The 15,067-nt window shown below is 42.4% G+C and overlaps 1 protein-coding gene across 1 annotated transcript; it reads right to left on the bottom strand.

Moving 5' to 3' along the window:
- Positions 1-10,950: 10,950 nt before the first annotated feature.
- LRRC10 (leucine rich repeat containing 10) lies at positions 10,951-13,935 on the bottom strand. Its single transcript, XM_030548753.1, has one exon. The coding sequence runs from the start codon at positions 12,384-12,386 to the stop codon at positions 11,523-11,525; it is 864 nt and encodes a 287-aa protein (XP_030404613.1). The 5' UTR covers positions 12,387-13,935; the 3' UTR covers positions 10,951-11,522.
- Positions 13,936-15,067: the final 1,132 nt, after the last annotated feature.

Raw genomic sequence — 15,067 nt, 5'->3', positions numbered from 1 at the left:
TATTCCTTCTGTTCCTTTCCTAGTTCCTGCAATAGATCCCTAAAATAAAGTTTCAAATTAATATCTGAGGGTTTTCTTCTTGGTAGAGAGTGAGTAAGTGTGATCTTGATATATGGAGGGAATTGCAATGGACTTTCTCAGCATCCGAAGCAGAGAGATTTAATATTGTGACCAAGGAAGTGGATATAAATGACTCTCCTCTCACTGTGGAAGAGTTACATTACTACTTTAGCTTGAAAATGATATTTTTGTGCCTCTTAACTCAAACAGCCTGCACAGCATTTATTATTTCCAGCCATGGGTTTTGCTTTATTACAGATACTGAATATACACTGCATTTTTTTTGGCAGTTAAAGAAGATTGGGTTTAACTTGGATGTTGAAAAAAATCTATTGCTGTTAAGCTTTTTTTAATCATTCTGTTAGAACTGAAATTTACAATATGCCATGGCAGGAAATGCGATGACAAGTTGCAGAAAGATTTCTCCTCCTATTGGGATGTCCTTGGATAAAATCCATATTTTTGTTCTGAAAGATTTTAATTTAGTAGAGTTGCTGCTTTTTTCATAATTGTGCATAGTAATATGATTATTTAATTATATAATTATAATTAGGGATGACTGAACATTGGGGGAAGAGGTCACACAAGTCTGTAATCTTGTTATCTTTTAAATTATTTGTGTGTAGCCAATCAAGCGAATGGGATAAAGTTTTTAAGACAGCTTCATGTGACAAAAGCAGACTGACATTAATCGGTTGAAAGGTGGGATTGTCCGAATAACTTTTTCGTATTCTTTCTCCTAAGATACATTAGCTGTTTTTGCTGTTAATAATGCAGTTAACAAGGCAGTTAACAAACCTCTGAACGCCACAGACATTAAGAGGTATGTCTTTTATTTTGAGTGGTAAAACCCTCCATACTTGGCTATATTTTGCCATGTTTCCCCACTCCCAAATTTAAATAACTCAAGTAATGCTGCTCTATTTGATCCCCTCATTGGCCTTATCTAGACTAGGATTTAAAGATGTGATGATAGCGCATTTAAAATGATTCTAGTGGAGACAAAATATGCTACCTTTAACACATATTAAAGAGTTCAGTATGTGTTAGACAGTGTGTTTTCTTTACACTAGAATTTTAGAATGTCATTACCTTTAGATATGTGCTGTTGCGTATATTGAAATCCTATTCTAAATGAGGGCACTAGCACACTTGCATATTTTAACAAAATTCCTAGCACACAACATTTCTCCCACTTCTCATTCCATTTCCTTCTATGATTGGATAATAAATATGAAGCATGCCCCCATGTAAAGCAGGGCTTGTCGAAATTTCCTTTGCTATGTCTTTTTCAATTGATAAGCAAGGTTTCTGTTTGCGCACAAAGACATTGCTTTAATTGTAGGCAATTCTTTGCCTGAGAGTTCCAGCTCACTTTCTTATATATCCTGTTTGGTAGGTGACAATTTGATCTAGCCGAAGTAAACTACTCTGCATTTATTTAAACATTCATTACGTATAATGTATTCGGACTAAAACTTCATCTTCGTTTAAATATTGGCACTGTTGGAAGCAGTAGTGGGAAGGGGTTCTTAGCTCTTGGCATTAAGGAGAATCTGAAGTTAACTGTTGCAAATGCAATGTTGTGTATATGTAAACAGTGCTTATTGTTCTCCTTCAGGTGACTGTGTGCATACATACTACACTGTAGATGGGTGTATTTATGACAGTGCACTAAGTCAGAGACTTTTGTCAGCAGTACCACTAGATGGTGCATGTGCCCCTGCTCTGTAGCTCTCAGGCCAGGGCATAAAAGGGACATATTTGCCGCTTTTATCAGTTCCTTCTTTCTTCCTGTGGAGAAAGTGGGAGCTCCATGTAGCATTTGCTTCTGTTAGCCAGCATTCCATAGCTTTAGTGTGTATATATAGGTATAATTAGTATTTAGTAGTTCAGATAGTTACTAAAGTTGAGCAGTTGCCTGGAGGAATTTACTATGGAAAAAGTTCTAAGGTTTTAAACAATGTGCTACAGGCTGGGCTGTTTTTCTCTGTCACAGATAAGCACAAGAAAAGTTTGATCTGTCTTGGTGAAAGAGGGATGCTCTATTTGTACCTCCTTCCCCACCAGGACTAAAAAACAGACCATCATCTTAAGATTCACTTTGTGAAAGAGGCAATGTGACTCGCACCTGAGCTGGGCCCCTATTGCGACACAGGGAACTCTGAATCTAGCATGCTTCATCTTCTGTGTCTGCTTCTGAATGTTCCAAATATTCTGACTAATGAAACCTGTAAGTTTTTTGGTTTTCTCCCAGAAAACCTTCTGGTAAGGCCTCCAGTTTGAGACCTCACACATCTACATGCTCACCAGTCCTTTCTGAGGCAGCACCATTGATTCCATCTCCATCGAGACCGCTGAGACCAGTATTTTCACCCATCCTGGGTCCTTCTTCCCCTTGGCTGATTAAGGGCGCTTGACTCCACTGCCACCATCAGTGCCAAAACACTTACCTGAGGTGCCTTCTTGTTGGCAAGGGAGCTTCTTTGTCTTTCCTTACCTGATGCTTATTTGTTGCAGCCAGCTACAGTGTTTGCTCCACTATCAACACATTAGGCACCACTGTGACATCTGATGTCAGTGATGCTCCCAGTGCTGTCAGTGCACCTAGCACCATAAATGTGCTCTGTGGTTATGCCGGTGCCAATCAATTTGTCGACATTTGGAGTCTCGTGTCTCTCTGATACCCAGACCACCTAGAATCCCAGTGAGAACTATTCCTATTCTGAAGGGACTTACATTTCATCTTTGGACTTCTTTCAGATCACCCTACAGGTCTTCCACTACCTGTCCTAAATACCAGGACTGGTTTCCCTACAGAGAGACTCCAGCTTGGGGTCCCCTGCCCTGGATAGCAGTCTGTAGCATATTCTCCAAGGCCTTACTGGTCTTGGGCTGTCCCAAGAGACTCTAGATTTCTCTTGCTCACTATCTAGGAGGAAGTTCTTTTGCTTTCTTAGTATGAGTCTTCTCAGCATCCTGCTACCATACATCACCATGGTGTGCTGGATTCCATGGAGGAAGGAGAATTGTTGCAGGAAACACTAGATATTCCCTCCCCATCCATTTCTTCATCTTCATGGAACAAAGCAGTTAATCCAGTGCTGACACCGCACTCAATGATTTGAGTTTTCCATGACTTCAAGAGGAGGGAGACTACTTCTATAGGGGTGCAGGTGGAGAATCTGCACAGCCTTCTGGTATCGTACGGACTCTTTCTCGAGGAAACGTTGCCCTTCCTGTCAGTAAGAACTTGCTAGAGCCAATGAAAACTCATGCAGTCCCCTCTATACCTCTTACAGCTAAACAAGCGGGCAGACGATATCAAGTCCCTCAACAAGATTTTGGCTATTTCATTACCCTTCCAATTCCTGACTCCTTAGTGGTCACAGCTACTAATAAGCAATCTCATCAATCCCAAATTAAGGCCACTCCCAAGGATAAGAAATTTGAGATTGGATTTATATGGTCATAAGGTTTGTTCCACTGCCACACTTCAAATGAGAGCTGCCAATTCTCACACTTTTTTCAAAATAAATCTTATTAATTTTTGCTGATAAGTTGCCAGAAGAATATAAAGACAGTTTCTAGCTTTTGGTTTCTGAGGGTCATCTTGCAGCTTGTACATCTCTTCCGGAGCAATAGATGCCGTTGATAGAACTTCGCTTTCTGTGGCCACTGCAGTCTCCATGCAGCACTCTACCTGGATGCAGTCTTCTGGCATTTCAAAGTTGCTGCATAGTACAACAGAAGATTTACAATTTAAGGGATCTAAATTGTTTTCTGGCTAAACAGACTATGCTATATGGACACACACACTCCCAGGCAATAATTCATTAATTAGGAGTTTATACTCCAGTTGCGAAAAGGAAACAGTTTTGATCACAAAATTACTCCAGATTTTCCTTCCATCAGAGATCTCAGTATGCTCCTAAGAGGAGGTCAGGATTGCCTTGACATCACCAGCTGTCTTTGGCTGCAGCAGGCCCTTCTCACCAGAGTACTGCAACCTCGAAGCAATGATTTTGACTTTTCAATTGAGGACAGCATACTGGTGGTATCTCCTTTCAGATCAGGCCTGTCTCTCTTTCTGTGTTTGGGAAAACATCACATCGGACATTCAGCACAGTAAAGGAGGGATAAGTTACCTAATTCATCTCCCTCCCATTTCCCAACCCACCTTCCTCATCCCTTCTTCAGTGGGATCTGAGGGAAAGAAGAACTCCACATGGAGTCCTCCTGAGGGTCGAAATGACAGTCTGGACCTATACATTGAATGCTTCTGCCGACGTGCACAGGCAGAAATTATGGAAAAACAGCATCGCTTGCCTCATAACCTAAGTCGTGCAGAACGCAATGCCATCCACAGCCTCAGAAACCACCCTGACATTATCATCAAAGAGGCTGATAAAGGAGGTGCTGTTGTCATCATGAACAGGTCTGACTACCAAAAGGAGGCCGCCAGACAACTCTCCAATACCAAATTCTACAGACCACTTCCCTCAGATCCCACTGAGGAATACACTAAGAAACTGCACCATCTACTCAGGACACTCCCTATACTAACACCGGAACAAATCAACATACCCTTAGAGCCCCGACCAGGGTTATTCTATCTACTACCCAAGATCCACAAACCCGGAAATCCTGGACGCCCCATCATCTTGGGCTTTGGCACTCTCACTGAAGGACTGTCTGGATATGTGGACTGTCTACTCAGACCCTATGCCACCAGCACTCCCAGCTATCTCCGTGACACCACTGATTTCCTGAGGAAACTACAATGCATTGGTGACCTTCCAGAAAACACCATCCTAGCCACCATGGATGTAGAGGCTGTCTTCACAAACATCCCACACACAGATAGAATTCAAGCTGTCAGGAACAGTATCCCTGATGATGCCACAGCACAACTGGCTGCTGAGCTCTGTCCCTTTATCCTCACACACAACTATTTCAAATTTGATGACAATATATATCTCCAGATCAGTGGCACCGCTATGGGTCCCCGCATGGCCCCACAATATGCCAATATTTTATGACCAACCTGGAACAACGCTTCCTCAGCTCTTGTCCACTCACATCCCTTCTCTGCCTATGCTACATTGATGACATCATCATCATCATCATCATCATCATCTGGACCGATGGGAAGGAGACTCTCTGGAAAAATTCCACCACGATTTCAACAGCTTCCACCCCACCATCAATCTCAGTCTGGACCAATCTACACGGGAAGTCCACTTCCTAGACACCACGGTGCAAATACGTGGTCACATTAACACCACCCTATACCGAAAACCTACCGACCGCTATGCCTCCCTTCACACCTCCAGTTTCCATCCCGGGCACATCACACGATCCATTGTCTACAGCCAAGCACTGAGGTACAACCGCATCTGCTCTAACCCCTCAGACAGAGACCAACACCTACAAAATCTCCACCAAGCATTCTCAAAACTACAATACCCACACGAGGAAATAAGGAAACAGATCAGCAGAGCCAGACATGTACCCAGAAGCCTCCTACTGCAAGACAAACCCAAGAAAGAAACCAACAGGACTCCACTGGCCATCACATACAGCCCCCAGCTAAAACTCCTCCAACGCATCGTCAGGGATCTACAACCCATCCTGGACAATGATCCCACACTTTCACAGGCCTTGGGTGGCAGGCCAGTCCTCGCCCACAGACAACATGCCAACCTGAAACATATTCTCACCAGTAATTGCACACCGCACCATAGTAACTCTAGGTCAGGAACCAATCCATGCAACAAACCTCGATGCCAACTCTGCCCACGTATCTACACCAGCGACACCATCACAAGACCTAACCAGATCAGCCGCACCATCACTGGTTCATTCACCTGCACGTCCACCAATGTAATATAAGCCAGCAATGCCCCTCTGCTATGTACATCGGACAAACTGGACAGTGTCTACAGAAAAGGATAAATGGACACAAATCAGATATTAGGAATGGCAATATACAAAAACCTGTAGAAGAACACTTCATCCTCCTTGGCCACACTATAGAAGACCTTAAGGTGGCCATCCTGCAGCAAAAAAAGTTCAGGACCAGACTTCAAAGAGAAACTACTGAGCTTCAGTTCATCTGCAAATTTGACACCATCAGCTAGGATTAAACAAAGACTGTGAATGGCTTGCCAATTACAAAACCAGTTTCTCCTCCCTTGGTTTTCACACCTCAACTGCTAGAACAGGGCCTCATCCTCCCTGATTGAACTGACCTCGTTATCTCTAGCTTGCTTGCGCGCGCGCACACGCGCGCGCACACGCACACACGCACACGCACCTACCTCTCTCTGCCCCTGGAAATTTCCACTACATGCATCTGATGAAGTGGGTATTCACCCATGAAAGCTCATGCTCCAAAACATCTGTTAGTCTATAAGGTGCTACAGGATTCTTTGCATAATTATATCATATCGCTATGGTGAATATAAATCGGTTTGCTGTGGAAAAACACAGAATTTGCATTTTTATAGAGAATCTTTAGTTTTACATTTTGTGGAAAAAATAAAAACATATACAGTAAAATCCTGTTTATCCGAGCCTCCATTATTTGGCTGTCTGTATTAACTGAACTGGGGCTGACAGTGGGAACCTCACCTCTCAGGGTCGAAACTCTCCAGATTATCCAAATTTTTTATTATCCAATCTGGCCTTGGCCGAATTAGATCGGATATATGGGGTTCCACTGTATCAATAAAACATTTTGTTCAACTGATACCTGTATATATTGTGACTAGGGAAACTGAAGTTCAACATTTCATTTTAATTGCAGAAAAATGTGGATTTTTATGGGGGATTTTTATTGGAGAATTCTGTTTTTATCACGGAAAACTAGGATCTCTGCTCGTGACACACCAACTTTGGCAAATTGGTGTTAGTCTCTGTTCAGATAATCTAAAGTCCCACCTGTAAGAGAATGGCTGATGAGTCATCTACAGTGGAATGGACAGCCACTTGAAGAAGAGAAAATAGTTACCTGAACAATAACTGTTGTTCTTCAAGATCTGCTGTGCAGATATGTTCCATGACACTCCCACCTTCCCGGTACTTCAGAGATTACATATAGTGGTGCAAAGGAATAGAGAGGGAGGCAGTGGCCCCTTTTTTATTCCCTCACCTGGCAGCATGAGGAGAGCAGGGGCACCTGCGCCACCTAGTTGTACTGCTGGCAAAAGTCTCCAACTTGAATGCACTGGGCACACATACACTTACCTACAGTGGAAGGTATTTGTGCGCAACACATCTTGAAGAACAACAGTTTCTGTACAGGTAAGTACCCATTTTTTCTTTTGTCTTTGTCATAGGCAGAACTAAATACTTTATTTAAAAGAATGATTCCTTAGGACAGGAAGTAGACTCAATTATTTATGGGCACTTTTAGTAGTACTAAAGTCTCCCTGAATTGGCACCATTGATCCAGTCTCAAGACTGTGGGCCAGGTTCTAGATGAAGGAAGGGCAATATTGTAGTGGTTGCTCTCAGTTCTGTCTTCAAGGTTTTCTTCACAAACGAGTCTCCTAGACAAATGGAAAATTGAAAGTGTGTTTTGTATAGTAAGGGAAGGGGCCTAAGGCTGATAACTTGGTTAGTAGTTCTGAATGCAGGCACTAGATTACAGTAACTAGAGTAGTGACCTTTTAAAAAGAACCTGCTGCTGCCTAAGTGCTGAAGGGAGACTTCCTGTTGGCCCAGGAAGGAGGGGGGGAATGGTTTGCTCAGAAGCTGCTGTAATCTGGGAACAGGAGGAATTAGCATCATAAATAAGTGTAACTATTTGTTATTTTTAGGCCTCCTCTCAGGGATATCTTGGTACCTGCCCTGGGCCCTCTTCACCTTCCTAGAAGTAATGTCAGAGACGCTCCCTTCCATTGCCATTCTTATTGAACACTTTCTTAGAAGTGGTTTTATTTTTTTTGTTTCAGTTGCTCGTTCCTAGTTTTGTAATTTTCCTTGTTCTTATGAAGGTTATTCACTATGAAAACTCTGAGGTGGTGCTCTTGATCACATGGTTACATTTGGCCTGAAAAAGTTTATTCTTGCCAGCTACAACACAGAAATGTTGATGTTCTCTAGACAAGAACACCTTGGAACCAGTTCAAAATAATCTTGCCCAGAGACTTGTGTTGTCTCATCCATTTCAGGGACAGGTGTTTAAGACAGAGCAGTGTTTAGCTGAAATTTACATATCTTCTGATATATGTATATCTTGCTCTGGAGTTCTAACACAACATCCTCTGGAAAGATGTGATAGATCAATAGGAAAAATCTTAGAATTGTTTAAACAGACTGAACCATGTTACTAACTGTTATGGATACATTGTTTTCAAATATTGTAAGTATACTCTATGTGATGACGTTCATGTGGTAATTGCATTTATCATGCATTTTTGACTGTTGCATTTGTACTCTGCCCCTTACTCCAGCTCCACTGCGAGCTGTCTGAGCTTTCAAACACTGCAGATCTTCTAACAGCTTACTAAATAAATATTTATTCTCCCATAGGTGATATTTTCCTACACGGTTACATGGAGAATATTCAGTCTTGGAGTAGTGACACAGGGTTAAGATCTGGTAGGGCATTATCCATTACAGCTAGAAAGAAAAATAATGCTTGTGACATTTAAAAACTCATATATTTCTGTAATAGTTGACCCCACTTTATCTGTAATGTCTGCTCAGTTCTCACCTCTGTTTTAAGCATATAGCCATGAGATAAAAATTTAAGACTGGTACCGAAAGTGGTCCTCTGGCCACCTTCATTTTTCACTGCCGAGCTGCAAGCTACCAAAACTAAGGGTATGTCTACACTATGAAATTAGGTAGATTTTATAGAAGTCGAAACTAAATGCTCAAGTGCAAGATTGTGTGTGTATTAATTTTTTTAATACGTATACTGAATATTAACTTCGTAGAGTTTCCATTGTTACTGCCTACAACCATTCTTGCACTTTCTTACTTGTAAGGACTATTATATGAAAAAAATGGCTCACGGGTTAGTATAGAACTCCTTTATGTAATTATTGAAGCTGTAAAGCTTGGCTTGAGTCCAGTCTTCTGATGTATTCACTTTGTGTGAATTTAGCAGCATATCAAAAGATGATAGTCAAATATGTGACTGACTATTGGGTTGTGGCTCTAATAACTTTACATGACTATCTGAAGTCCCATTTGCTGATGTCTGTCGTAAACCCACCAATCAATTTACAATACAGCATTTCAAAAGGTTAAATCAGTCAAAATACAGACATGACTTTCATCAGCTGTGGTGCGTGAATGTTTGTAGTAATGATCAATGTCACCAACGTGGCCCACTGCAGCTATTTGTACATGCAGTGATCGTGGTCATTTAGGAGGGAGGTCAGAAACATAGTTAAGGATCTAATGCCATAACTAGCTCTTGTGAATGTCCAACTCTATCAATCACTGCTCCAAACAACCGGGATGGTGAGGTATTGTTCAAAAAGTGCAAGGGGAGTGGCAAGAGGAGGCAGAAATGTAGCCTTGTGAAAGGGCTGCTTTAACTCCTTCCATTTTTCTTTCTTTCTTTCTTTCTTTTAGTTATGGGGTATGGCTTAGGGAACATACTTTCAAATCACAAACAATTTTCAGTCATCCTCAAGGGCCACACAAGTCTGACACTACTGATCTACACTATGTCAAAAGGGCAGTGATGCCCAAAGCTGAATAAAATATTTCAGCAGCTCTTCGTGGGCCAACCAGTGAAAGGGCTGTGACAGAATGCTCTAGCAGACAATCAGTACAGCCTGGGCTTATTTTAATTTTACAAAGATACACAAAACAAAAACGTTGCTGTTTCTTGCCCAGTAAGAAGATTTCATATGTGTAGCAAAGGAAACATGCCCCAAACCAAAAAGGAAAGAGTCACATTAATTCTAATGGAACAAGAAGCAGGCATGTGTCTTCGTCTATAACATCCGAATGTTATTCCCTTTAAAGAAATGATTGGCAGAACAAAATTTGGCAAAGGCTTTGAGAAAAGCAATCCAGTTAATTATAGAGCAATATAGTTTCCCTCTACTAAAGGCACTTGAGTACAACTCCCATTCATTAGTTTAATAAATAGGAAACACACGAGGTGGTACTAGCCATATCCAAATCCAGATTTAACTTTAATTAGACAGCAAGGACTAACTGATTTTCTACTTTCCAAATATTCTTTTAAGAATGTAAAGACATTAAACATTCACAAAATCAAAACTTTTATGGAAAATTAACTGTCATTTTTGTGTATTATGCTATTAAGATGATAGAGACAGGTAGCTGTTTGGGTCCAGTGAAACCCCATTAACATGTCAAGTTTAGTGCTGAGTATAAAAAAATACTATAAATCAAAAGAACAGTCTCTGCAAGTATAACTTAGTAGACATAAATTCAACCCATTTTGAGTCAGTTATCGTTACCCAGAGCACATTAGCGCAAAACATGCCTTTTAAATTAAAGGGACTATTTAGTAAATTTCCAAGTGTGGTGGCAGAAGTACAGTTCTGAGCTGTGCGAACGTTAGCAGGAGAGTAGTCCCATTGAAGTCTGGAGCTAGCTCTAGTTAAACATAGGCGTATTTGCAGGTATGGGGCCATATTTAGATATTACACCTGTAAATCGCCTTGCCAATTTTTATAGTTTTACTATCAGATCTTCCTTTAAAAAGACAAAACAAAACAACTCCTTTTGCAGGTCTGAAAACCCACCCCGCTGAATGGAGAAATGTGCATAAAGTGCTGGCAAAGGCACATAAAACAAAAACCTCATTCTCTCGGGCTTAGTCTAGTAATTTTAGGTGTTAGTTGGGGATGGCCAAATGATATTTGCTATACCCTCTTTCCAGGCAGAAGAGGGAGTTTTGACAAGCTGCTGAGATCCCTTTCATCATTTGCATGAGACACACGTCTTTTGATACAGGCTACTTCACGGGTATGGCGGCTAGTGCTCACTTACGAGTGCTCCAGCGTGATCAATGGATGGAAAAACTCAGTCATGCTTCCTTAGGCGGCATTTGGAATAAAAGGGATTTTGCTAGATGCAAATCCATTCCGTCACTTCAAAGGGTCGGCTTGTATACAGTATTTTTCACCTGCTCATACTACAAAGGGAGTGCTGGGTTTTAGCCCTAAGTTAGGAGGCTTTTGGGATAAGAGGGAGAAATCTGATGGCACATCTATTTAAATAGCTACACCTACTAACTGAGATCAAACAGGCCTCTGAAATACTGTTGTAAAGAACGGTCTCAGCACTGTCGTGCATTTAACAGCTGATGTACCAGGAGGTGAAGAAATGCTCTATTTAAAAGGCACTTTTGCTGTAACCAGCCGGAGGTGCGCAAATCCCGTGCCGTCAGAGAAGGGCGCAGGTGATGATTTGCCAGCTGCCCACAGCAGCACCAGCAAGAGGCTCCTGCTTGAACCTTAGCAGGGCTGGGGCTGCTTGTCAGGGGGAAGTGGTGGTTCCTTGCCATCGGTCTCCTCCTCCCTGCCCAGCTCGGAGCGCTTCCTGGGCTCGGGGGTCTCCTCCGCCCACCTCCCCACTCTGCGCACCCCCTTGGCCACCTTGGGCGCGTTCCTGCAGGGGTTGTGGTCGTAGATTATCAGCTTGAGGCCGGGGAGGTGAGCCAGGCTGGGGAAGGACCTGATGGCATTGCGATCCACGTCGATCACCTCCAGGAATGGCATGTGCAGCAGGACCGGGGGGAAGTCAGCCAGCAGGTTGCCGGAGAGCCAGATGGTGCGCAGCTCCTGCAGGCATCGCAGCCCAGCAGGCAGCGTATGCAGCGCATTGGAGCCAGCGTGCAGGGTCTTGAGGAGGCTCAGCTCACACACCACCTCGGGCAGGTGGCTCAGGCAGTTGGACTCGAGCCACAAGGTTTTGAGATTCTGCAGGAGACTGAGCTCCTGGGGCAGGTCACAGAGCTTGTTGTTGCCCAGGTAGAGTATGCACAGCTGCTTCAGGGTGCACACCACTAGGGGCAGCACTTTGAAGTTGTTGAAATCTAATGCCAAGATCTGGAGGTTCTGCAGCTGTTCTAGCTCTGGGGGCAGCTGATGCAGGTTATTGTCACTCAGGTACAGCTTGACGAGCTCCCTGAAGGAACAAACATGCAAGGGAAATCTCCTCAGCTGCCTGCTGCTCAGATCCACCATTCTATCAATTGGCATCTCTTCAAGGTCTCCCAGGAGGTATTTCTGGCAGTCATCAGAAGGGATGAAGGCAATGATTGCTCTCAGTGTGTTGCCCATACTGAAACTGTCTGCATTTAAAACCACTGCTACCATGTGGAACCCGGAGCATCAGGAACTCTCCCTGGTTTCTACTTTGTGCACTGTCCTGCTGGTATTTCCGTCTTCCTATTATAATGCACAGTTTACATGGCAACAGTCATTAATCTCAAGAGCTCTGAAATGTTGCTGATAACTGAATGAGTGCTTGGTGATGGGAAGTGCAGACAGCCTGACTTTCGGAGAACAGGTCTCTCTCACACACACAGAAAAGAGGCCATCTTCCCTGTGAAGACTGTAAAAGTTCTAAAATTGCATTACACTTGACCAAAAATAGTTTCTCAAATGCTCCCTGCCTCCCAGTAGATACAGCCACACTGTCTGTGCGGCTGGTACCAGCTCTGGGGATTGGCTGAGGAAAGTAAACATTGCTGAAGAGTGAATTTTTAAACTTTAATTTAAACTAAACATTTAATCTTGTAGCAGCCTGAGTGGGAATGTCAGATGTAATCCGATTCCTGTTTAGAATACCTGTCAAGCCTCAACTAACTTTCCAGACCAGTGGCTCTTTTATGGAGTTACTTTGTGAAGTGCCAAATATACATTTTAACAGTGTGACCTGCCACCCAATACTTATCTCATACATTTAGCACAAATACTTGGCAAAGTGCTCTTCAGCTGCTTTAGTATTTACTTTCTTAAGTTAACTGCATTTACTAGAGCTGCTGGGACTTTTAGCTGTGCGCAGCCTTTTTGCTAAATTGCATTTTGCTTATACTGTCTGAATCCCATATACAATACATGTACAGTCACAACATGCCAAGGTTAACCTCCTCCATTCTTCTAACCTCCTGCTACTGACTCCCAGTGTCTAGCTGCCCTTTTGTCTGGCATACAACTTTATAATTAAATCAATGGCAATGTTTTCTCTCATTTAAATGTAGCCAGTTATGGAATGATTTATACGCAGTAAAACCTGCCTTAGAGAGCACCTCTGAAGAAAGATCACCTGTCATGAGCAACTGCTTGCAGAGGCCCCAGAACCATCACTCTCTGCCATGCAAGCCTTTGAAGAGAGACCACATCTTACAAGCAACCACTTTTGCTAACTCCGATGAGTGATCACTCTTGGCAGGTTTTACTGTAGTACCTTCACTGTTATTGCTAATTTAGTCTGCAAACTTTGGTGCATAGCATCCTTTCATTTGTAGAGGGCTTCCAGTCTTTAGAGGGCAACTCTATAGATGCTTTGACCTCTTGGGTGGTTCTTTCTACAGCACTTTTGCAAATCTTCACATCAGAGATTCAGAACAACTTTGATTTTTGAAAGAGCATTTCTAACAGATAGAGGTGGATGTTTGGTTTGAATTCAATACACACATCAAATGGCAGAGTTTGAATCTTTATCTGCATCAGCTGTAATTGAGGAAGACTATTTTCTTTAAATTGTTTATAACTTCTTTCTAGTAGCACTTTCAGCGTGTTAGGTGCTGTACACACACAGAAGTAGTCATGGTCGCTGCCTTGAACAGTTATTATAGTTGCCATTATAGTTATTTGTACATGTGTCATAGCAGAAGTTGGTCTGTAGCAGGGATTTGAATGAGAAGAGGGCAGTGATGTGAGGGAGGGCAGGGAGTGGGGGAGTGTGGATAGGGCAATGGTTCTGAGGGGGCTGTCAGGGAATGGGGGGGTTGGACGGGGCAGGAGTCCCGGGGTGGGGGGTAGATAGGAGATGGGGGCTGGGCCATGACCTCCTCCCTTAACCAGCCCTCCATACAATTTCTGAAACCCGTTGCAGCCCTCAGGCCAAAAAGTGTGCCTATCCCTGTTCTAGAGCATATTTCAGGAAGATTTTTTTCTTTTAGTTTTTAACTAAATATATGTTAGGAAAACTCTAGGTTATAGTTTAATCATTGTTATAGCTTATCAAAAAAAGTCAGAATGACCTTTCGTTGCTGCATTTTGTGCTTTTGTTGGCAAAGTTAAAGTCTGTTTGGAACATGCTAGTGAAATCAGAGTATTTGTGGGGAAAAAAGCAACTCAACAATAGAAGAGTAGGGCTTTTGAGGGAACATTAGAACTGTAATAAAAAACCCTGATTCATTTAAGCTGTAATGACAATGAGGAAGGGCATTTCTTGGCAGCTAATGACTGAGTGGAGAAGCTGAGGGTGGGAGGCAAGTTAACAAATACTCAGCCAGCCAGGAAATGCCCAACATAGTTATGCCTAATGTAAGATATTGAAGTCACTTTTCATACCTTGACAGTCTTATTGACCCTGATATTTCAGTGGAGCTCCACCATATTACACAGGTCCACCACTTGGGCCTCATCACAGAACTGAGCTCATTGTCAGTTATGGTTCTGTTGAGTTCTTTGTTTTTGTATAATCAGGTGTGTCTGTCCTACAAAAATAAAAATATTAAGAAAAAAAGTTAACCATACGGTATGTTACCATGCATCTGGTGGTGTTCTGCTCTTAGCAGTTAGTGCCTACAACCAGTTCGATTGAATTTGGTAAGAAAACTCCCTTTCACAAATAAGAAATCAGGACTTCATTCTCAGTTATTTCCCTAGGTTTATAAAAAAAGCAATAAGATCAAATGAGAATATATTTCTATTACTGCACTCTACAGAAGGTGGTGCTGGCATCTGACTTCAGTTATTTGAGAAGAGCAAAGGAACTATCCGGAAGAGGATAATTCTTAGTGTAGAATGAGAAATTCAGATCAGTG

This window comes from Gopherus evgoodei, chromosome 1, assembly GCF_007399415.2.
Source record: "Gopherus evgoodei ecotype Sinaloan lineage chromosome 1, rGopEvg1_v1.p, whole genome shotgun sequence".
NCBI lineage: Eukaryota > Metazoa > Chordata > Testudines > Testudinidae > Gopherus > Gopherus evgoodei.
The sequence above is the reverse complement of the archived record's forward strand: the minus strand, read 5'-3'. Positions and strand labels throughout refer to the sequence as shown.